The sequence below is a fragment of the Aythya ferina genome, assembly GCF_964211825.1.
Source record: "Aythya ferina genome assembly, chromosome: 3".
Classification (NCBI taxonomy): domain Eukaryota; kingdom Metazoa; phylum Chordata; class Aves; order Anseriformes; family Anatidae; genus Aythya; species Aythya ferina.
In genome coordinates, this window is record NC_140298.1 from 13077780 (window position 1) to 13098692 (window position 20913).

General features: G+C 59.4%; 4 protein-coding genes across 7 annotated transcripts in view; 1 reads left to right on the forward strand and 3 right to left on the reverse strand.

The window, feature by feature from the left end:
- Positions 1-5575, reverse strand: part of LOC311434537 (phosphofurin acidic cluster sorting protein 2-like) — a 43859-nt gene extending 38284 nt beyond the window's left edge. The window contains exon 1 of the mRNA XM_084514757.1: positions 5289-5575. Within this exon, the coding sequence (XP_084370883.1) occupies positions 5289-5560 (272 nt within the window). The 5' untranslated portion in view covers positions 5561-5575. The remainder of the gene's footprint in view (positions 1-5288) is intronic.
- Positions 5576-5587: 12 nt separating this feature from the next.
- Positions 5588-10576, forward strand: LOC311434541 (uncharacterized protein). The gene is made up of 2 exons (XM_084514765.1): positions 5588-6555; positions 7859-10576. The coding sequence occupies exons 1-2, from the start codon at positions 5732-5734 to the stop codon at positions 8796-8798; spliced, it is 1764 nt and encodes a 587-aa protein (XP_084370891.1). The 5' UTR covers positions 5588-5731; the 3' UTR covers positions 8799-10576.
- On the reverse strand, positions 9967-17865 carry RRP36 (ribosomal RNA processing 36). The gene is made up of 7 exons (XM_084514771.1): positions 17723-17865; positions 15121-15250; positions 11836-11902; positions 11424-11528; positions 11222-11296; positions 11000-11117; positions 9967-10787 (listed from the first exon to the last, which is right to left on the reverse strand). The coding sequence occupies exons 1-7, from the start codon at positions 17838-17840 to the stop codon at positions 10648-10650; spliced, it is 753 nt and encodes a 250-aa protein (XP_084370897.1). The 5' UTR covers positions 17841-17865; the 3' UTR covers positions 9967-10647.
- Positions 17866-17879: 14 nt separating this feature from the next.
- LOC311434539 (neuronal PAS domain-containing protein 4-like) lies at positions 17880-20876 on the reverse strand. 4 transcript variants are annotated; one of them, XM_084514762.1, is made up of 6 exons: positions 20038-20876; positions 19525-19927; positions 19312-19417; positions 18933-19179; positions 18358-18811; positions 17880-18251 (listed from the first exon to the last, which is right to left on the reverse strand). In XM_084514762.1, exons 1-6 carry the CDS (start codon positions 20136-20138, stop codon positions 17922-17924), a joined length of 1641 nt encoding a protein of 546 aa, XP_084370888.1. In that variant the 5' UTR covers positions 20139-20876; the 3' UTR covers positions 17880-17921. The 4 variants fall into 4 exon arrangements, with proteins under 4 accessions (XP_084370888.1, XP_084370886.1, XP_084370887.1 ...); XM_084514761.1 differs by having other exon boundaries at positions 17881-18251; positions 18933-19417; positions 19525-19661; positions 19761-19927; XM_084514763.1 differs by having other exon boundaries at positions 17899-18251; positions 18358-18493; positions 18702-18811; positions 18933-19417.
- Between the last annotated feature and the right edge of the window lie 37 nt (positions 20877-20913).

The window sequence follows — 20913 nt, forward strand, 5'->3', positions numbered from 1 at the left end:
AGTGCTCATTTCAGATCACTGTGCTTGAACTTCCAGCCGTTCGCTTGGGGTCTAACCCAAAAGCAACCCGGGGGCAGACAGAAAACCCAAAAGTGCAGGTTCTGAAGAAGCGTTGTTCTCCATCCAGTTGGGCCGTGCTGAAACCAGGTGTTATGCTGAAGTCACGGACCTTTTTTTGGCAAATCTAACAGGTTTTCGACTTCTCTGCCCACCAGGGCAGCAGAACTGCTGCACCGGCTGCCCCCAGGTCCAGGAGTGCTCTGAGGAAGGCACAAACACACAGGGAGCCACGGCACGAGCATCCGGCCACAGTACCTGTTGCTGAGCAGCTTGCTCGCCCTGTCTGCGGGCTAAAACAACGTGCTAATGAATGAACCACCACAAAGCGGTTACAAAACACCACTTGCAGCCCTGTCTACCGGAGGAAAAAAAGTGCGTAGTGCTTAAGAGAGTGAGAAGGGCCTTTCAGCAAGGTTTGGAGGCGCTGATGGGGCCGCAGGGCAGGCTGCAGCCCAACACTCGCCAGCTGGCAGGGCTGGCCGGGCCGCACCGCTGCCTCTCCGAGCGTGCTGGAGATGGGCCAGTGTGGCCGAGCTGGGAAAAGCACTGAAACCAGGTCAAGGTTAGTCCACAGAACCACAGCAGCTTCCTCCAGGTCTCAGCTGCAGGCAGTTCTTCAGGGGCGAAGAGGCAGCAGCCAGGCAGAGTGTGTTGTGGAGACTTCAGAGACGAGGGATTCTCCATCGTCCAGGGTGTCCTGGGACAGCTCTCCATGAAAAGGAGTCCATGGCACAAGGCAGCTTCTGAAACCCAGCTCTGACAACTCACCTACTGATGGTGAGCACAAAGTTTCCTTACAGCTCCCTGCTTCTGTGATTCTTCATGGCAGCAGCAAGCCCAGCTACCACCCCATCATTTCCTATGCTGGTGTCTTCAACAGTGGGCAAGCACCTCAGATCTGACCTCCGGCAGGCTCAGGAATATGGCACCACGCTACGAGAGGTCTCACGACATGACACGTTTCAGAACAGAGCACTGGGAGAGAGCAAAGTGCCACAACAGCAGCAGTGCAGCCCTGCGGAAAAGACTTGGGCATCCATTTCAAAGCTTCTTCAACTGGAACAAAAACCATTTACATTTTCCTTAAAAAAAAAAAAAAAAAAAAAAAAGTTCAATTCTAAAGAATTGCACAGTAAAGATCCTTCACTCAAAAATAATTCTCACCACAATTGGTAAAATTGGATCTAGGCTTTCCACCCGCTTGCTCAGGCCCCTGAAATAAGGGGTGATGCTCCCCTAAGGAGCAGAGCAACAAAGTCAGCCCCAGGGGAGCGGGAACGTCTCGTTGGTCCGAGGTGACACGAGCAAGGCATAAATGCAGAGAAATGGGAACGCTGTCCTGTGGCCTGACGGCAGATTAAGGAACGTAACAGCCAGAGGAAAAGCTTCAGTTAAGGGACTCGATAAACACCAGGGGGAAAAAATGAGTAAATTATTCATATACACAGCACGGCATGAAATTCAAATGGACATCCTGGGTCTGCTTCTGACAAAGGAGCTCACAAGAAAGAAAGGAATACTCGGAGCCAGCAGCCTCGGGCAGGAGGTAGGAGCGGACCGAAATAAATGGCAATTGACGGGACTGTATTTCGGGGAAGTGCATCCAAGAACCTTCAGAAAGCCTAACTGCGGGACAAGGCCTGCTATTCACTAAGAGAGAAAGAAAACCCCAAAGCTATTAAAACACATCCTGCGAGCATTGTCCAGCTGAAAAACAAAAGCCACGCAATAATGGGCTGTGGCCACTGCAGCTTCGCAAGTAATAGCGTCTAAATCCCGAGAATAAGAGAAAATTAACTAGAAAACAGAAAAATTAAGATTCATAACTGAAGGTTACTCGGTTACAGGTGGGTAAGGAAATAGAGAAGCAAGGAAAAAAGGGAGAATGGTGCCAAGGTTATCAGCAGGAGTGTGCGGGGCCTTTGAGGGAAAGGAGCAATGAGAAGAAACTGGATGCATAAGAAAGGTGGGAAAACCAACAGGCTACCAGAAGATGGCTGAAGGAACACGGGAAAAATGTAGGCCAGATGAAAGGGAGCTCTTCTGAAATATATAAGTAACGTACACCTAAAAATGCTGACCTAAATAGTACAGATTCAGAGACACTATCTGGGCAGAATTGCCCATGAGACATTTTGGATGAATATGATCTTCCCTGGTAGAGAAGAAGCATTAAGGAACAATGAGAAGAGAGCAGGAGCCTTTGCAACGGGACGGCTCTTGTCCTAGCCCCGTGACCATTATAACAGCACTACAGCTGATTGTTAGTGGGCTTCAATTCTGGAGAATGGAACAGAAGGCGTGAGTTCAACCATCACCCTAAGCTGCTATGAAAGGAATTTGGGTATCCTGGGCACAGAAAACAGGTAAAACCCACAGCTGTGCATGTGCATTTTTTGTCCAGGCGACGGTCCCATACGCACTGGCGCTGCACCTCAAGTTACTCTCCGCAGAGTCAGAAGGATTTCCAGTGAAAGTCTAAAAAACCAGCACGAGGAGGAAAATGAGGAGGGCCCAGAAAAACGAGAACACAACAGGAGTTTTTGTCAGCCAAGCAGAATCTCTCGCTGGCTTAGCCCGCATGAGGCAGGAGAAGCAGAAACCGCCCGCGCGATGACAGCGGGCAGTAGGTCGTAACGGTGCTCGCGTTGCAACAGGCCTGCGAGGAAATGCCCGTGCAGAAATGCCCCTGCAACTCCGGGCCGTGAGCACGGGGGATGAATCACCCCGCAGAGCGGGCAGCGGGCCCCGTAAGCACAGCGGCACCCGAAGCACCGCGCCTCTCCCCCGGGCCCGCTGCTGCCAGCGCACGGAGGCACCTGAGCAAAAGCCATCGCAGGCATCAGACGGCCTCTAGGAACATTTTGTTTTCTCAACAGGACAAAGAGGAAATCATAATTCAGACACGGCAAACAGCACCGGCTACGAGGCTGCTTCCTCAGAGGCCGGGGCCTCTCCCTGCCCGGCGCTGCGCCGTCCCCCCGTGGCATCCTACTGTCTTTTTGGGGAATCGTCTGCAGCCATTTGCTGCTCCCCGAGCAGCTTTTGCTGAGGCTGGAAGTTGGCCGTGAAAACCCCCGATTTACCCAGGGAAGCAGTGAAAGCATCAGAGGCAGACAAACGCTCGTTATTCCGGCTGGAAGGAGATGGTGCCTTAAAGGATCGCTGAGCACGGGGGCGTTCACCGCCAAGCCGGCCTCGGAGAGGGGGATTTGTAGGGGCTGCGGAGAAGGCAGGCTGCGCTCCCGCAGGGACGGAGCAGCCCCCTGAGCCCCGTGTGAGTGTACCCACGATCCTCAGAACCTGCCTTCGCCCTCCCAGCTCAGCCACGGCAATCCCTGAGCCCAAATGCTGCCTGCATCTCGCACCCCCGGCTAGAAACGCCGCGACCTATCGCGGAACCAGCATCCCTGACACGCCAGCTGTGTCACGGAAAACGAGCAAGAAGGAACCCCAATCGGGCCATCTTATCTCGTTTCCTAATTCTTCAAGAGCTCGCGGCCTCTCGGATATTAAAGGCAGCAGGCAGGAGAGGCGAGCTATTAACAGAGGTTGAAAAATAACACTGCTTGGCAAGCCCCGAGCCCCAGAGCGTGTTTGCACAAAGTCCTTCCACGCGTTTCTCCCGAGCGCGGAACAATGCGAGCACAGCACGGCGCTGCTTCCACGCAGACAGACATTTTATTTTATTCCGTGCACACACCTCTCCCGGCCGGGCCCTGAAACCACAGAGAGACCCCAGCAGGAAGGGCCACACCCCCGATCTGAGAGCGAGGCAGCCCCCAAAACTCAACGGGGACTTGGCTCTGCGCCCTGGGTTCCTCCCCAAAATCCTCCCGGCCTGGGCACGGCCCCTCGGCAGCCCCTACACTCGCTCAGGGCCAGGAGGATTAAGACCAGGGGCGTGTAGGGGACAAAAGCCCCGTTACTGGGCGTTGCTTTGCCACCGCTGCCACTCCCGGAGCGCAGCACAGCGTCCCCACAAACCCAGCTCGTTTTTGGGGCTGGGAAGGGAGAATCGCCTCCCAGCTGCTGCTCCCAGCTTCTGCGTGCGAGGGCTACGTCCACACGTGCTTCACCACCGCCCAGCTCATTGCTCGACACCCACAGCCAGGCACCACCTCGAGGCACTCCAGAGCTGCCCCCAGCCCCCAAACCTTCACCCAAACCTCAGACACTTCCAGGCTGCTGCCCGTGGAGCCCAGGACCTTGGTGGGCAGCACACCAGCTGGGCATTATTTCCAAACATTTCTGCTCCCTGCTGTCGGGCTGCTGGACCGCCATGCTCCTCGCTCCCAACTCCTCTGTCTCCTGGCACCCCTTCCAAGGGCTGGTTCTTACCATGATTTATTTTCTCTGTGCTTTTTCCACGTGTGTCATAGACTCAGTAGGGTTGGAGAAGGCCTCCAAGAGCACCTGGTCCAACCATTCCTGTACCACCAATACTACCACTAATGGAATCATTGAGCCTTTGAGGTCAGAAGATCTCCAAGAGCACCTGGTCCAAACATCTCCCTGCCACCACCATCACCACCAACAGAATCATTGAACCACTGAGGTCAGAAGAAGATCTCCAAGAGCACCTGGCCCAACCACCCCCTACCACCACCATCACCCACTAACAGACTCACTGAGGTTGCAGAAGGCCTCCAAGGCCACCTGGTGCAACTGCCCCTGTACAACACCACCACCGCTAACAGACTGATGGAGGTGGGAGAACACCTCCAGGACCACCTGGCCTAACCATCCCCATACCACCAATACCACCGCTATCAGAATCACGGAACCATTGAGCTTGGAGAAGACCTGCATGACCACCACCATCACCACAGCCTCACGGAGGTTGAAGAACACCTCCGGGACCACCTGGCCCATCCATCCTTGTACCACCGCCACCACCACGAATGACCACAGACCTATTGAGGTAGGAGAACACCTCCGGGACCACCTGGCCATCCATCCCCGTACCACCACCGGAATCACGGAACCACTGATTTGGGAGCACACCCCCAAGCCCCCCACCATCACCACAGACCCACGGCGCTCGGAGAAGCCCCCCCCACGCCCACCCCACCCACCCACCCTTCCTCCCCGCGACCACCGCAGCGCCGCCGCCCCCTCCCCGCACACCCCCCCCCGAGGCCCGGCGGCTCCTCCCGGTACCGGGAGACACCACCGACCCCCGAGACCCCCCCGCTACCCCCGGGGGACCCCTCCCCGGGGCCAACCTGGGCACGCAGCTGGGCGCCGAGCGGTCGATCTCCCACGTGGCGAACAGGTTCATGGGCACCGGCACCGGGCCGGGCCCGGCGGCCGTCACCGCCGCGGCGGCCGGGGTGGCGGCGGTCATCATCATCACGGTGGTCGCCGTGGCGGCCGCGGTGGCCGCCGCCGCCCCTCCTCCTCCTCCTCCTCCTCCGGCCGCCGCCGCCGCCGCTGCCGCCGCCGGGGGTGCCGGGGGGGGCCCCGAGCCCAGCGCGCCGCCCGCCGCCGCCGCCATCCCCCCGCCGGTGGCGGCCCCGGAGCCTCCGCCTGGGCGCGCGCCCGCCCGCTCCGCCCGGTGGCGCGCGCGCGCGCTCGGCGGCGAGCCGGCGGCGGGAGCGGGCGGCCCCGCCGAGCCGGCGGCCAATGGGAGTGGGGAGGAGGGGCTTGGCGGCGGGGCAGCCGGCCAATGGCAAAGGGGGAGGGCGGAGAGCGCGGCCAATCGGGGCGGGGGAGGAGGGAGGCAGCGGGCAGCCAATGGCGGGAGGAGGAAGGCGAGGAGCGGCCAATGGGGGGCGGCGGGGGGCGTGGCGGCGAGCCCTTTAACGCGCGGGCTGGCGGCGCGGGCGCGCGCCGAGGGGCGCGGCAGGGCGCGCGCCCGGCGGGGTTGCCGTGGCAACGGGGTGGGGGGGGCACCCCCGGTACCCCCGTGCGCACCCCGGTACCCTGCTACCCCCCACCCCCCCCCCGCAGTCCCAGCCCCCCGGAGCGGGCCGAGCGCGGTGCAGAGCGCGGTGCAGAGCGGACCCCCCCCCGCCCCCCGCCCCGGTACCGGGCCGCTCCGCCTCGCCGGGGGCCGCCGCAGTCCCCGCCCGGCCGGGAGGGGCCAAGCGGCGCCGCAGAGCCTTCGCCGGGCGATGCCGCGCCGGGCACGGGGCCGCCACCGGGGCTGCCCCCCCCTCGCCCTCCCCGTGCCGGCCCCGCCCCGCGCCGCTTCCCCGAGGTAAAAGCGCGGCCCCGGCGGGGGGAGCTGCGGGGCCCCGCTCCGCCGCTGCGGCCCCGTTTGTCTCGCCGAGCCATGCTGCGGGCGGACAGCCAGAGCCGGCCGCGGCCCCCCGCTGCCCCGGCCCCGCCGCCGCCGCCGCCGCCGCCGCCCCTCCGCGCCGCTCCCCGGCCCGGCTCCGAGCAGCTCCCCGCCGCCTCGCCGCTCTCCTGCTGCAGCCCGGCCGCACGCTCGGCTGAAGGCTCGGGACATGCGGGCTTCGGGGCTTTCGCCTGTCCGGGCACCCCCAGGTAATGGGGCCAACGCGGGGGGCTCGCTCGGCGCAGGGGTCGTGGGGTGGCAGCCCTATGGGGAGCCCAGAAGTGGGGCAGAGCGGCTGCCGGGCGGGATTTGGGATGTGGGGCAGCGTGCTGGGGGGCGGGAGGCTCACAGATCCTCCAAAGGCTTGAGGAACCAGCAGGGTCAAGCAGAGAAACCCTTGGGGTGCTCCAGGAGTGCCCCATCTATCGGGACCATCATCTCCCCCATCCCCACCACCCTCGGGCACCTCAGCCTCAGAGGCACCCACGCCCAGCAGGTTGCATCCCTCCGAGCACGCAGGTTCCTGGCCCCGAAGTAGTTCTGGTAGCGCGGTGCCCCGCGTGCCCCGCTCACAGCCCCCTGCCCTGCCCCGGCAGCGCGGCCAGCAGCCCAGCCTCGGCCTCCATTTCAGCCCCGGGGCTGGCTCCCCTCCAGAGCAGCTGCCACGTAGGGCCCCGGCTCCCTGCTCCCTCCGGCGCTGGCAGCAGCCGCCCGCAGCTGTGCTGGGCCAGGAGGAGGGAGCCCGGCGGTGCCCGTGCCACCCAAACCTCGTAGGGTCTGGGCTTTGCTCTGCCTGTGCCACGAAGCTGAGCATTGGGCTGAAATCGAGGGCCTCCTGCAGAGCTCTGCGTGCCCAGCGCTGCCTCCCGCTGCTTATGGTGCCCAGGGAACAGCGGGAACGGGCAGGCAGCTGTAGGCAAAGCTCTTGAGGAGCACGAGGCTGGAGGAAACTGAAGATGTTGGGCAGATTTCTTCCCTCCCTCCCACCCTCCAGCTTATTTTTAGCCCGGCTGTCCTCTCTCCTAATGCCGAGGATGGAAATGAAGGAGGCTAAAAAGACAGGGGCTCTGCCTCACGGCCGTTAAGGACCTGCTCGGGATGAGGGCACGGCCACGCGTGCCTTCTAGGAAAGAGCAGAACCAGGGCCACGGACTGGGAAAGCCCATGGAAAATATAAGGCCCTAAGAAATTAAGCAGTGTGAGGAGCTCCAGGAAGAGGCAGGAGCACCCCAAGTGCTTGAAGGACACCCAGCCTGCCCCATGGTCCCCCTACACGTGGCTCCTGGGGTCTGAGGTGGGGCTCGTGCCCGTTCCTCGGCAGGATGTCCTGTGGAGACATGGCCTGGCACGTTCTGGGGGGTTGAAACAATGCTGGGGGAAAAACTGATGACCATTCACCTTCCCCACCCCTTCTTCTGCTCACCCACGGTTGGCGGGGAGAGGGGAGGATAAGAGGGTGGGGGCGGGCGCACCTGGCAGCTCGCTGATGGCCCTGCCTGTTCCTCTGCGCAGGATGGTGCCCCCGCCGCCCATCAGCAAGCCCCACGTGTGCCTCTCCACCGTGCTCATCATGAGCAGCCTCGTCCTCATGGATGCCTACCTGGTGGAGCAGAGCCAGGGCTCCAGGAAGCTGGGCATCTGCGTCATGGTGGCGGTGGGCGACGTGTGCTTCCTGCTGGTGCTCCGCTACGTGGCCACCTGGGTGGGGGCGGAGGTGAAGACGGCCAAGCGGGGCTACGCCATGATCCTCTGGTTCCTCTACGTCTTCGTTCTGGAGATCAAGGTCTACTTCGTCTACCAGAACTACAAGGCTGACCGCAAGAGCCTGGACCTGATGGCCCGCAAGGCGCTGACCTTGCTGCTCTCCGTCTGCATCCCAGCCCTCTACGTGCTGCTGGTGGCCACGGAGCGCATGGAGTACGTGCGGACCTTCAAGAAGAAGGAGGATCTCCGCAACCGCCTCTTCTGGGTCATCGTGGACATGCTGGACGTGCTGGACATCCAGGCCAACCTGTGGGAGCCCCAGAAGAAGGGCCTGCCGCTCTGGGCGGAGGGCATCATGTTCTTCTACTGCTACATCCTGCTCCTGGTCCTGCCCTGCGTGTCCCTCTGCGAGATCAGCATGCAGGGCATCGGCATCGTGCCGCACCGCATGATGCTCTACCCCATGCTGAGCATGCTCACCGTCAACATCACCACCATCTTCATCCGCGGCAGCAACATGCTCTTCTTCAGGGACGCCCGCGTCTCCAGCATCTTCATGGGCAAGAACATGCTGGCCATCGGCCTCAAGGTCTGCATGTTCGTGCAGTACCAGCGGCACCGCAACCACGCGCCGCCGGGGCCCGGCCCTGCCCCGCAAGGCTCCTGCCAGCCCCAGCCCTCCCCGGCGCCGGGCAAGTCCCGGGATCAGCCCGCTCGCCCCGAGGAGCCGGCCCAGGACAACACGTGAGGCAGCAGCCGCAGCCCCGACCGCCCCCACAAAACACCAGGAGGGCCGCAGAGCCCCCCGGACTGCCCCCGTGGGCTGTGTGGGGACGCCACTTGCCCCACCGCGGCGTCTCGCCCCGCTCCCCGTGCCGTGAGAGCCAGGTGCCCACGCTGGGGGCAGCGAGGACCGGGCTTCCTCCGGCCTCTCCTCCTCCTTGGACAGCCGCAGGCTCGGCCACGGGACCTTTTTCGTACCTCCCTCTTTGCAATAAAAGACCTGAGCCCTCCTCGTGTCCGTGTCCCCCGTCCCTCGCCTGTCCCAGTGTCACGTGGCGGTGGTGGGGAAAGGGGAGCTCATTGGTGGCCACCCAGATGCAGGGAGAAGGTTCCAGGCGCCCACATGGGGGCATTCTCTCCTCGTTTCTCCTGCGCTGGACAGCAGCAGGTGAAACCCGTGTCCATGGTGTCTGGGGCTGCAGCAGGATTGCTGCCTGCTGGGCGGATCTCCCAGCAGCTAGGGATGGGGACACAGGGACCTGGGAAGGCAACTCCTGCATGGCCAGGGCTTCCAGGTGAGCCCACTCCAGCCTCCTTCCTCAATTCTCTCCTTGCACCGTTACCAGGAGAGATTTGTCCAGCTCCAGGATAAAAACAAGGCGTAGAACAGCAAAATGATGCCACAACGGGGCTGTGAGAGCCTTGAGCTTCAGTGCCACCGCAGGAGTAAGGCTGCGGCAGGCTCTGCATCCATCACGAAGCCAGGAGAGGAGGAAGAGGCCGGGCAGAGCCCACGCCTGGCTTGCTTTGTGCTAAGGGTGGCTGCGGCTCTCCTCATCGTCCCTAAGCGAGCTGGCACATCCCACTTCTTCCGCCTTCCCCCAGTCTCACCAAAACCCGTCAGCAGAGCAGGATGCGCGGGGAGGCAGATGCCTCAGTACCGCCCTCAGCCAGGCACAGTGGCGCTGCTCGCCTCGCTTCTTGCTCGCTGCGGGGCCGTGCCCAGGTTGGGCAGGGAGCGCCCGGCCCTGCTGAACTGGGTCCGACTGGGAGCACTGGGCTCATCCCCAGGTCACCTCCATGAGGAGAGGGCCAGGAGGCAGGAGAAACAGATGGGGGTGATGGGTAGTGCTGGAGGCACGTCCCGGGAGCTCAAACTACGGCTTGGATTGCAACAGCAGCAACACGGGGAATAGAGGAAAGTGAAGGATTTATTTTGTGCAGAACCGGAGTGACCTGGGAGCACCAGCAGCCCTTGAGAAAACAGGCTGAGAAGGGGGCAGCCCTGCACCAGGCCACGAGGAAGGCCTGCAACAGCACGGCTGCTTCACCAGACACAGACACAATTCCCTCACTTCTCAGCGCCGGTCAGACTCCACCTGGATGCAGCACCCAGGCGGGGCCCCCAGCAGGAAGGTGTCGGCCCTCTGGGCTCGCTGCAGCTGAGGATGGGAAAACTGGCAGGGGCTGGAGACCCGTGCCGAGAGGCTGGGGAAGCCGGCTTACTGAGTCTCAGGAGGGGAGGCCTCCAAGCAAGGCCTCCTGCTCACGCCCAGACCTGTAACGAGGTTTTTAACAAGACAGAGCCGGGCATGTCACTGAGAACAAAGATCATAGCCTAAACCAGGCAGCGTTGCTGGAGGAAAAAAAGAAATCCCCTTGAGACCTGGAAGCAGTGGAGCAGGGGCCCAGAGAGGTGGTGGCACTGCCCTTAGAGGAAGACACGGGCAGGCGCAAGGTCTGGAGCCTCACAGCGTCACCGTACGGTGATGGCAGACAGCAGGAAGCTGGGGGCCACCTGCCAGGCCTGGCCGGGCAGAGGGAATGGCAGCAGCAGCCCCACCTCTCCAGGCAGCAGCACGCCTGTCCGGCCGTCACAAGTTCTTCTGCGAGGGCAGACGGCGCTTGTCTTTGATGGCGTTCCTCTTCCTTTTCTTGCTCAGGAAGCTCTCCAGCTTTCCGCTCCTCTTCAGCTCCGCGTACTTCTCTGCCAGCTCCAATTTCCTCTTCTCAGCTGCGAAGGAGAGAGGAGCAGGGCTTTAACCCAAGCCTGAATCATCTCTGCACGCTGGCCCCTTCTCGCCTCTCCCTCCCTGGCCCCAGGCCCGGCTTGTCACTGGGGTGCCAGCACCAGACCCATCCCTCCGCAGCTCCAAGCCAAATTATCGACCACTCGCTTCCAGAGCTCGGAGCCCTGTCAGCAGCACGTTCACACTCTGTACTTACATTTCTTCAGGAAGAAGGGTTTCTTCCCCTGCTTGGCCAATTCCCGTTGACGTCTCTTAAAAGACAGCTCCCTCTCCCTCTGTTTTTGCTGTTTTTTCTGTGCCTGTTCTTGCTGCGTCTGCACAGAAAGGATGGCCCGTGGCAGCAAGCGTCTAGACAGCCCTCGGGTCACACCTCCTCTCTTGGTGCCTCACAGGAGAGGAGCTGCTGCACTGAGCTTACCATGCGGTTCAGGAGCTGCTGCAGCTTCTCCTTCTGCTCCGCGTCCCGGCATTTCTTCAGCTGCTTCTGAATCATCTGGAGAAGAGAGCAGAAAGCTGCGTCACTGCCTGCCTGCCAGCTCCGCTGCAAAAGGCCTTTGTGGAAGCTGCTCCTGCCAAGCAAGGTTCTCCTGGCCAAGGACAGGCATAAAATAAAGCATCACCTCCTTCTCCTGCTTCTTGATGGCGTCCAGGAAGCTGTACGTCTTCATAAATACTTCAGGTTTATACTCTCCAGACAGGTCATCAAATCGAGGGTCCCTGTGGATCTGGAAGCAGGGAAGGCAGAGCTGAGAGCCAGGGCCAGGATTCCAGTTAAGGTCCTGCTTTCTCTCTTTCCATGGATCAGACCCTGCCATTTTTATTTTTATTTTTTAATCTACCAATATTTATAGCCATCACTGAAAACATCTGCAGTTAGCAAAGCCTGAGCCCAACAATAAAGGTGGCAGTCCCTCCCCAAGTCATCGTGTCCGCATCCAGTTTACCAGGCAGCAGCAATAAACCGAATTAAAATCAGCACCTGCTGCACCCCACCTCTTGCTCTCCCCAAAATACAAGGTACCTGTACCCCACCTTCTTTCTGACAGAGACAACTTGGCGCAGAAAAGGTACGGGTTTCTTGGCAGACATCTCCACTGGCCTGAAAGAGGAAAAAAACATAACTTGAAGGGAGCGGAGGGCAGAAAGAGGCCCAGAGTAACGTGCCAGCAGGTCACGCAGACCCTCTGGAGGATATTAATGCACGGTGCCAAAACACCTGGCTTCTCCCATGGTGATACCTGCAGAGGTGACTTGGTCAAGAGCCAGACAAGGCTAATACAACCAACTGCTCTATAGATGCGTGGCTAAAGTCATCCCGCACAGAACATCCGTGTGTTATATGTCTTGATACAGGCGGCTCTGGTGTTCTGGAACAAGTGAAAACCTGCCACTGCACAGGACGCATCGGTGAACGCACTGCACTGAGTTATCACACACGCACGTTCTCGTTCATCACCTAACAGCCCTCCTCTGTTCCTAGCCCATCTCATGCGCTACTGAGCAGCGTTACTCTGAAAGGCAAGGCCAAAGCTGGGTGTTTCTGTAGGAATGTGGTAGTTGCAGAGACCCGTCAGCTCTGTGACCAGGAGCAGTGTAAATGATGTGTCACACCGTAACTCGGGCACAGGAAAGGCCAGCCCCCAGGAACGGGGGCCATACAGCTCGTGGCACGTATTCCAGAAGTCACTGCACAGTGGCTCAGGACCCAAAAGTCCTTCTTGTAGCACAGACCTTTGGAGCTTGTAGCTTTAGGGGGGAAGAGGAAGGCAGGATAATGCGGGAGAAGGGAGTATTACTCTCCCCATCCCACTTGGATGCTGCATCCCATGATTTGTCCATGCATCACAAGCAATGTCCTTTTAGTTAGGATGAACTTCTTATACAGACCTCTCAGATCTTAAACATCAATAATTTTACCTCCACAGCACATAGATTTTAGTATGTAAAAGCTTAAAAAAGGAAAAAATAAATCTTAATGCATCTCTTACAAGTTGAATTGATCTTATTTTCCTAAATTAGGTTCTATAAATGAGCTGTGGCATAATGCCCTGCTAGGAGATGGGAAATTTAGCTTTCCTTCCTTCTTTGGAGTGAAAAGGTCTAAATGTATATCTGTTCTCTGGAAGGAGAAACTCTCTCAGTTTCATCCTCAGGGTAAATAAAAGTACCAATCTTTCTATTCAACTTTCCTTTCTCTATGCTCAATAACTGCTGAGCTAAACAGATGTGGAAGGCAAGGGCTAGGAGAAAAACAGGAGGCTCAAAATAGGAAGTGCAAAGCTAACAATGCAAGTTTCCTCAGTCTGTCTAGCACTTAGCTATAATTCCTTCTTCTTGTTCCAAATTAAACTTTCTGAAGAGAAACTGAGCTGAAAAATGTGTTGTATACAGACAGCAGTAGCAATACAAAAGCTTCTCTGCTGGATGTAACAGGCTTCGCTTTGTAGTATGATACACAACCCTGCCATGTACCTACAAAGGAAGCTTCAAGGAGCCTTGCAAGAGCTAACAGAATCATTTCTGCTGTCCTGCAAGAAGCTTAACATACTCACATAAGAAGGGAGGACAAGGCTGAGTTTTACTTGTTTGGGATTAAACACATTATGGGCCCAAACTTTTACTGAAGTTGTTAAAACCCCCTTTTCCAGAATAAGCACTGTAGGATCAGTCATTAAGACTGAAAAAAGCATTTTACAGGCTTCTTAAACTCTGTGATTTGACAAAGCCAGGATAAGTGAACATTCACAGAGATTTTATACCATGTTTAGGCCATACTTATGCCATCTAAGGCTATTTGTACAACTAAACCTTCACGTAAGCACATAACAGGAGTTTGCATTTGCAGGACTACTTCTAGAGATATGTCTTCATCATACTTTGAAAACCATGTTATGAGCCAGAGGGCACAAGTTATCTCTAAAGTAGGAGACAAGAAACCATTTCAGCTATTATGTTCCCAAATAGGCCTTATAAACTGGGGCTCAGAAGTGTGTATGCTTTGGCGGGGGGGTTGGACACAATGATCTTTTGAGGTCCCTTCTAATCCCTTCAATTCTGTGATCACGTATGTAATCAGAAACAGGAAAAGATGTGTGAAGCCCCCGCTGAGAGTCCTGGCACTACAGCCACATTCAGCAGTAGTTACAGGGGGGCAAGGAGCACAAACAGCCCTGAGGCAATAGAGCAGCTCTCCAGCTCACGCTCAAGGCGGCATTTTGGGTATTTTCACATCCGCTCATGTAGCTACGCCCCAGCGCAACGCCCAAGCCAGCTTTATAACCCATCGCTGAAAGCAGCCAAGCTGCCAGGGATTTCCCTGAAGTCCCTTTTAAGAAGTTCACTTCCATTATAAAAACCACGAGAGAAGCAGCATCGGGGATTTACAGCGATGCAGCGCTTAAAGGATTAGGGGAATTAAATAATAAAAACAGAATTATGCAAACCATGTCTTAGAAATAGAGATGCTGTGTGAGGATGCTGCACTACACAAAATCTCCCAGCCTCTCGGGTAGAAGGCAAAGTAGAAGCATCACTCTGGTCAGCTGCTCAATTCAGAAGGAAAACCAACTCAGCAGAGGATCAGAAATACGTGAGGGAACACCAGAGAAAGAGAGGAAACCCATTCAAATCGCTGGGATACGACTCTGAGGACTGAGAGCTGTTAACTACTGCAAATAAAGGGTAATGCTATGGCAGCTGCTAACGGCAGCGGCCTGTGGAGGCCGGTAAAGAGATCTGATAAGCTTTGCTGCACTGAACACATTCCACAGTCCCCACATCAATAGGGCCTCCAGAGAATACAAACAGGAGGTGTAAAGACTACTGAGAACAGGAGAGTACTGGGCGGAGGGGAGGGAGGGAGGGACATCAACACGGATGAGAGAAGAGCAGAAGGATGAATGAGATCCCAGACCAACTGGCCGATCCTGCAGCTATGGGAGCTGGGCAGGAGACCCCGATAAGCTGGAAGGGGATCAGAAAGCAGCTGGGGTAGAGGTAAAAGCACTCTCCCTTGAAAGAAAAGCCAGCCGTGCTTCTGGGTTAAAAGCATCTCAATACAGAGGGCGTACAGGAAATGAGTGCTGATTTAACTGTAAACTAACAGGCAACAGCTAGGGAGCAGGACAGAGTACCAAGAGCTCCAGCACTACCAGCCTGTTCCCAAATGAAGTGCCATGGTGAAGGCCGCTGCTGTACAGCACGTTAAAGGAGATCTACACCAGCCCCAGGGCAACTGTGACCCGTGAGGAGTTCCCAGCACAGCTTCTGGAGGGCAGAGGGCACAAGGACACATCCTGAACACGAGGACACCTTTACCCCTTTTTGTTTCGTTGCTGCTTCACTGCAGGTTTGGCAGTTTTCTTCCCACCGGTCACCTGCTTGCTCACTCTTGTTCTCGTGCCGCTCTGCAGCTGCAGCCGTTCCTCAAAAGACATAAAACATGGATCTGGAAGAGAGAGCAGAACACACCTGAACCAAACAGCTTCTCGAGGCGCCTCCCAGCCCTGCGTTCCACCAAGAGGGACGGCTCAGTTGGATACAACCAGCACGAGCCCAGCGGTGCCATCCCTCTCCTCCTGCATGGAAGAAAGAAACCACTGCTCCCCTCAGCTTACATCTGATATTTTACGAATTATTCCTTCTCTCCTCTAACCACCACACAGAAGACCAACACAACAGAAGAAACATCAAAGCCGCTTCTACGCAAAGTGCTGACGAACGCATGAGATATTCTCCTGGAGTCTTCTGTTGCTACGCTTCCTTAGGATCACTGTCACCGAAGGAGATTAAACAGTTCTTACAAGACAGAAAACATTATCATCCCGAATGACGAGTCCTACACCAACAGCAGATTGTTCTCCTCCTCCTAACTGCAACCAAAGCGATTCCTTCTGGTTCACACCTGGGAGGTGTCTGCCTGCTCAGCACCTCAGCGCAGCGCCAGGCACGCAGTCCTTCCAGAGGAGCACAGCTGGGTACCAAGCTGCTGGCACAACACACCCAGATGTGGCTTCCCAAAAACAGTCACACCTTGCCCCAAGTACTGTCCTAGGAAACATTTTCTTTTCACTTGCACGCTCGAGTTTTCAGAGCAAGGGAGAAAGGAAATGTTAACACAGCGCTGTTTGATCACACTGCTTCCCCAAAACACCCTTCCCACTGATCCTGCTGCCAGCTGACACCCTCTCTGGCTTGGGCTCCCTCACCCCTACCACCGTTGCCCTTTGTCAGCCTCGTGCTGCCACTTAGTGCCTGCACAGCAGAACGTGACACCTTCCGAGCAGAGACCTGCACTCACTGCTCGGGTACAAACCGAGCGCCAAGCAGCTTGCTAATTTATAGCCAGCTTAGTGGAGCTCACAGCCTTCAGTGCAGAAATCTTTAAACTGCGCTACAGGAAGAATCTGTGCTCATTACACGAGTCACTGGGGCGTAGAGCAGTTAATCTCTATACAGGAAGATAGGTGGGTGTCACTGGACGAATGGAAGTCTCTGAGGAAGGACAGTCAGAAGGGCAGAGAAAACATTAAAAGAAAGGAAGAGCGATGTGGAAACGGCTCTCATGTTTTGTAAAGACAAAGGCACCGTCACTTGCAGCACAGAATGACAGTTGGCTGCATTTCCAAATGCCTATCATGAAAGCAGCAAAGGCTCATGTGCTGGCAACAAAATCAAGAAGCAACACATTAAAATCTGATGGGGAAAGCACCTCCTGTACAGCAGTGTCAGTGCAGGACACGTGTCCTACTGTGTGCTTTTAGGAGACTGGCAAGAAGTAGCCACTCACACTGATATATACTTCATCTGACAGCCGCAGAAAAAAAAAACCAACAAGCCACCAGCTGTTTTGGCAGAATCCAGAGATCCCAGGGGGCAAACAGAGCTGGGTAGAAGTTGGGGAAGCGCAGTGCCCTGCTCCAGAAGGACTGCTCCCACCCCTGGGGGAAGCTCACCATCCTGAGGGGACCTCCATCACGGGCCCAGCCAGCCTCCCTTATCCCCACCCCCCTCTCCTGCTACTTTAACCACCTGCCTGCTTTTTATCCCTTTTCCCCTCGGCACAACTCAGCGGGAAGGGACCTCCAACCCCTCCAACCCCCCTCACATACCCCCAGCAGCTCACTGAGGCACCACCACCCCCCTGGGGAGCACCGAGCACCCTCTCCCTACCTCAGGTATCCACCCGGACATGAGCCCAGCAGCTTTGGGCCGTGCTGCAGGGGCAGGAACCGACCGAGGGGCCAGCGGGTAACGGCTCAGCCCCTCAGAGCCCCCTCAGGGCCCCTCAGAGACCCCCCAAATCCCCTCAGAGACCCCTCAGGGCCCCCCCAGAGCCACAGAATCACAGAATTTTCTAGGTTGGAAGAGACCTCAAGATCATCGAGTCCAACCTCTGACCTAACGCTAGCAGTCCCCACTAAACCATTTCCCTAAGCTCTACATCTAAACGTCTTTTAAAGACCTCCAGGGATGGTGACTCCACCACTTCCCTGGGCAGCCTGTTCCAATGCCTCACAACCCTTTCAGTGAAGAAGTTCTTCCTAATATCCAACCTAAACCTCCCCTGGCGCAACTTTAGCCCTTTCCCCCTTGTCCTGTCACCAGGCACGTGGGAGAACAGGCCAACCCCCACCTCGCTACAGCCTCCCTTGAGGTACCTATAGAGAGCGATAAGGTCGCCCCTGAGCCTCCTCTTCTCCAGGCTGAACAAGCCCAGCTCCCTCAGCCGCTCCTCGTAGGACTTGTTCTCCAGGCCCCTCACCAGCTCCGTCGCCCTTCTCTGCACCCGCTCAAGCACCTCCAAAATCCCCTAAAAGCCCCCCCAAATCCCCTCAGGACCCCCTCGAGCAACCCCAGAGCCCCCTCAGGGCCCCTCAGAGCCCCCTCAGGCACGGCGGGAGCGGCCGCAGGGCCTCACCTTCCGACACCGAGCCCTCTGCCGCCTCCTCCTCCTCCTCCTCCTCATCACCATCATCCTCTTCTTCCTCTTCTTCCTCCTCCTCCTCCTCCCGCCGTGCCCGTCTCCCCCCCCTCATGGCCTCCTCCCTCCCCCTCTCCCCTCCCCTCAGCCCGGCGCCCACCACCGGGCCGGCGCGCGCGCATGCGCAGTGAGCCACTCACGCAGTCAGCGGGTGGGAGGGGCCTTTTATTGAGGAGCGGGCTGCGCGCGCCGCGCATGCGCATGCGCACCGCCCGGCGCCGCCGCCTCCAGCGCGTCGCCTAGGAGACGGGCCAGAGCCAGGGCGGCGTCGGGCGGCGCGGGGCAGGCCCCGGGGGTACCGGGGGCAGCGGGGCAGGGCGGAGGAACGGCGGAGGAGGGCGGCGAGAGGCTGTCGGCCAAGGCGCGGAGCTGTGCGGCCAGCCGGCTGAGCGCCGGGCTCGCTGCCGGGCTGCGAGGCGCGGGCGGGCCGCGAGGCCTGTCCCGCAGGTAGGCCGCTTCCTCCTCCCTGAGGCGGACACGGCGCTGAGGGGCGGCCCCGGGGCTGCGGAACCCCCCCCGAGCCCCCCCCGTCGCACTCAGAGCCCCCCCCCCGGGCTCGGCTCAGCGCTCACCTGAGGCTGCGGCTGGAGCAGGCGATGAGGCCGCGGCCCCGGCGTGCCCAGACGCGGAGCCAGGCCCAGCTGCGGTCCCGGCGGAGCAGGCGCAGGACCGCGGGGCTCCCCGCCGGCCCCGGGCCCGGCCCCAGCGCTGTGGGCAATGGGAGGCGTTAGGGGTGCTGAGAGAGGTGGTGGCCACCCCTCTGACAGCCCCCCGCTGTGCTTGCAGCCCCGCACAGGCATGTGACTAACTCTCTGCTTCCTCCTTTGTACAGTGAGCAGGACCAAATGTGCTTTGTCGCAGGCATCCTGGTCTTGGGTGTAGCCAGACCAGGGTAGAGGAGGACACGGCCACTCACCCACAGCCCTGTGCTGGGCAGCTGCTAGGTCAGCGTCCTCGGGGTGCAGGAGGCTGTACCACGACCGACCGACCAGCTCCTCCCTGCGGTAGCCAAGGTGGTAGGTGACACTGGGGAGGATAAGAGGAGTGGGGTCCAGCCTGCGTCCCGCACCCAGGCTTAGTGAAGTGAAAGCATCCTGGGGGTCCTGCACAGCCGGCTGGGGCTGTGGTGTGAGCGGGCACCCCTCACCTCTCCGAGACATCGCTAAAGGTCATGTCCAGGGCATGTGTGCTGTGGAACAGCTCGTCCTGAGAGCCGGCGTCGCCCTCTGCAGCCAGCGGTGGGACCGGGGTGCAGAGGGCCAGGAAGGCTGCGGCGGAGGGGGAGGCCGGCCAGTGTGGGGCCATGAAATGCCCACGCACTGCCACGGCCCGGTTACCCCCGTGCTGCAGCCGGAAGGCTTTGGATGTGCGCATCTCGCTGACAAACGTGACTTCTGCAGCAAACCAGGAGTGGGTCAGGGGCTCCCCTGGTGGCCCCGCTCCCCTCCCAGGCGGCCACAAAGAGCCCAGGCAGGGCAGTTCCTGCGAGACCCCAGCCCAGCAGCCTCCCGTTCTCCCAGCCTTACCCCTGCCTGGCTGCTCCTGGGCCAGGAGGAGCTTCTTGCACACATCCTCCCGCGCTCGCCCCTCCAGGATGTCAAAGACCGTGTCCCCCTGGGCGAGGAGCTCCACCTGGGCGGGGAGCTGTCGTCAGGGAGCGTGCCTGCCCCGGAGGGGGGGAGCTCACAGGAGAGCCTCGCGGGGACAGCGGCTGCAACTCCACAGCGGCCAGGCCTTACCATGGAGAGGCCCAGGACCTGGGAGACGTTCTCGGAGATGTAGACCAGCTTGCCAGCGGCCGAGAGCACCAGCAGGAAGCCCGGCAGCAGGGAGAGCAGCTCCGCAGCGAGCACCGGGCCCGCCGGGGGAGCCGACACTGCAGGGGGAGCGCAGCGTGAGGCTCCTGCGGGAGCAGCGCCCCGTGCAGAGCCGTGCTGGCGAGGCGCCGGGCAGGTGCAGCGGTGCCCAGGGGTACCTGGAGGGAAGAGGTGGGCGCCCCGCAGCCGGAGGCACACCAGGGCCATGGTGTGCAGGTAGGAGAGGCGCTCCTTCTCCCGCGCCGAGATGGGCAGCAGGGAGCGCAGCGCCTGCAGCTCCGCGTTGATCTGGTCCCGGCGAGCCTTCGAGGCGCTCTTGGTCGACCTGCAAAGCCAGCTCTTTGGGGAAAGCTGCCCAGGGAGAGGGGGAGACACCATCCCCATCCCCATCCTCATCCTCATCCCCTGCAGCCCCGCGGGTGAGGAGCAGCTCACCTGAAGGGTTTGGAGACGCCGGGCGCTGCCCCGGCCCTGCTGGGCAAGCAGCTCGCCTGTGCCTGCAGCGGCCTGTGGCAGTGGCTGCAGAAGATGGTCATGGTGCCGGCACGGCGCGCCCGGAGCTGGCAGAGCTCCTCTCGCCTCCTCCGCCTGCGGCTGCCTCTGAACCCGCTGACCCCCGCTGCTCCCGGCCTCCTTTTGTAGCCTCCCGGCTGCAGGGGCCACGGCGCGGAGGAGCGGGACCTCTCCTGCTGCCAAACAGCTCGCGGCTATTTTTAGAAGGCGGGCTGCTAAAAATAGAGCCCCGGCTGCAATCTGAGAGGGGAAGCAATAAAAGGAAGCTGGGGTCTGTAAAGTGAGCCTGGCGGCTCAGGAGGGGGCGATGACGAAGGCAGCAGGGATCCCGCCGCGGGACGTCCCGAGTGACCACCGACAGCACAGCACAAAGCCCGTGAGGGGCTGGGGACATGAGGGGTGTGGGGCCATGGTGACCCTAAACCCTCGGAGGGAAGCGGGGTGCCTACAACCCCCTCCCCAGCAGGGTGTTTCCCTTCTCCCCATTAAAGGTTTGGTGTAGAGGGAGCTGCTGTCTCCATGAGTGTCCCGGAGCTTGTGATTGTCCCCACAGCAGCCCCATCCCATAGCCAGGAGCACCTCAGGGTGCATCCACGCTGCCCCACAGCGAGTTGGGGATCTGTGGGTGTCCCCTGCTGCCCCACACAGCACAGGGAGAGGGAGTTTGGTGCTTCAGTGCCAGGGGCTGCTCTCCCTGAGCCAGCACCGCCTGGCTCCCTTCAGGCCCCAGCCTCATCACCCACCACAGCCCATAATTTGGGCCCCCACCCCACCCCATTGCCCCCACACCGCGGTGGG

Coding starts and splice junctions, on each gene's coding strand:
- LOC311434541 (XM_084514765.1), top strand. CDS start 5,732: ATGGCAAAGGGGGAGGGCGGAGAGCGCGGCCAATCGGGGCGGGGGAGG. Junction 6,556..7,858: donor GCCTGTCCGGGCACCCCCAG/GTAATGGGGCCA, acceptor TCCTCTGCGCAG/GATGGTGCCCCCGCCGCCCA.
- RRP36 (XM_084514771.1), bottom strand. CDS start 17,840: ATGAGGGGGGGGAGACGGGCACGGCGGGAGGAGGAGGAGGAGGAAGAA. Junction 15,251..17,722: donor AGAGGGCTCGGTGTCGGAAG/GTGAGGCCCTGC, acceptor TCTCTCTTCCAG/ATCCATGTTTTATGTCTTTT. Junction 11,529..11,835: donor TTGTCTCTGTCAGAAAGAAG/GTGGGGTACAGG, acceptor CCCTGCTTCCAG/ATCCACAGGGACCCTCGATT.
- LOC311434539 (XM_084514760.1), bottom strand. CDS start 20,138: ATGACCATCTTCTGCAGCCACTGCCACAGGCCGCTGCAGGCACAGGCG. Junction 19,418..19,524: donor AGGTCCTGGGCCTCTCCATG/GTAAGGCCTGGC, acceptor CTCCCCGCCCAG/GTGGAGCTCCTCGCCCAGGG. Junction 18,812..18,932: donor TTTAGCGATGTCTCGGAGAG/GTGAGGGGTGCC, acceptor TATCCTCCCCAG/TGTCACCTACCACCTTGGCT.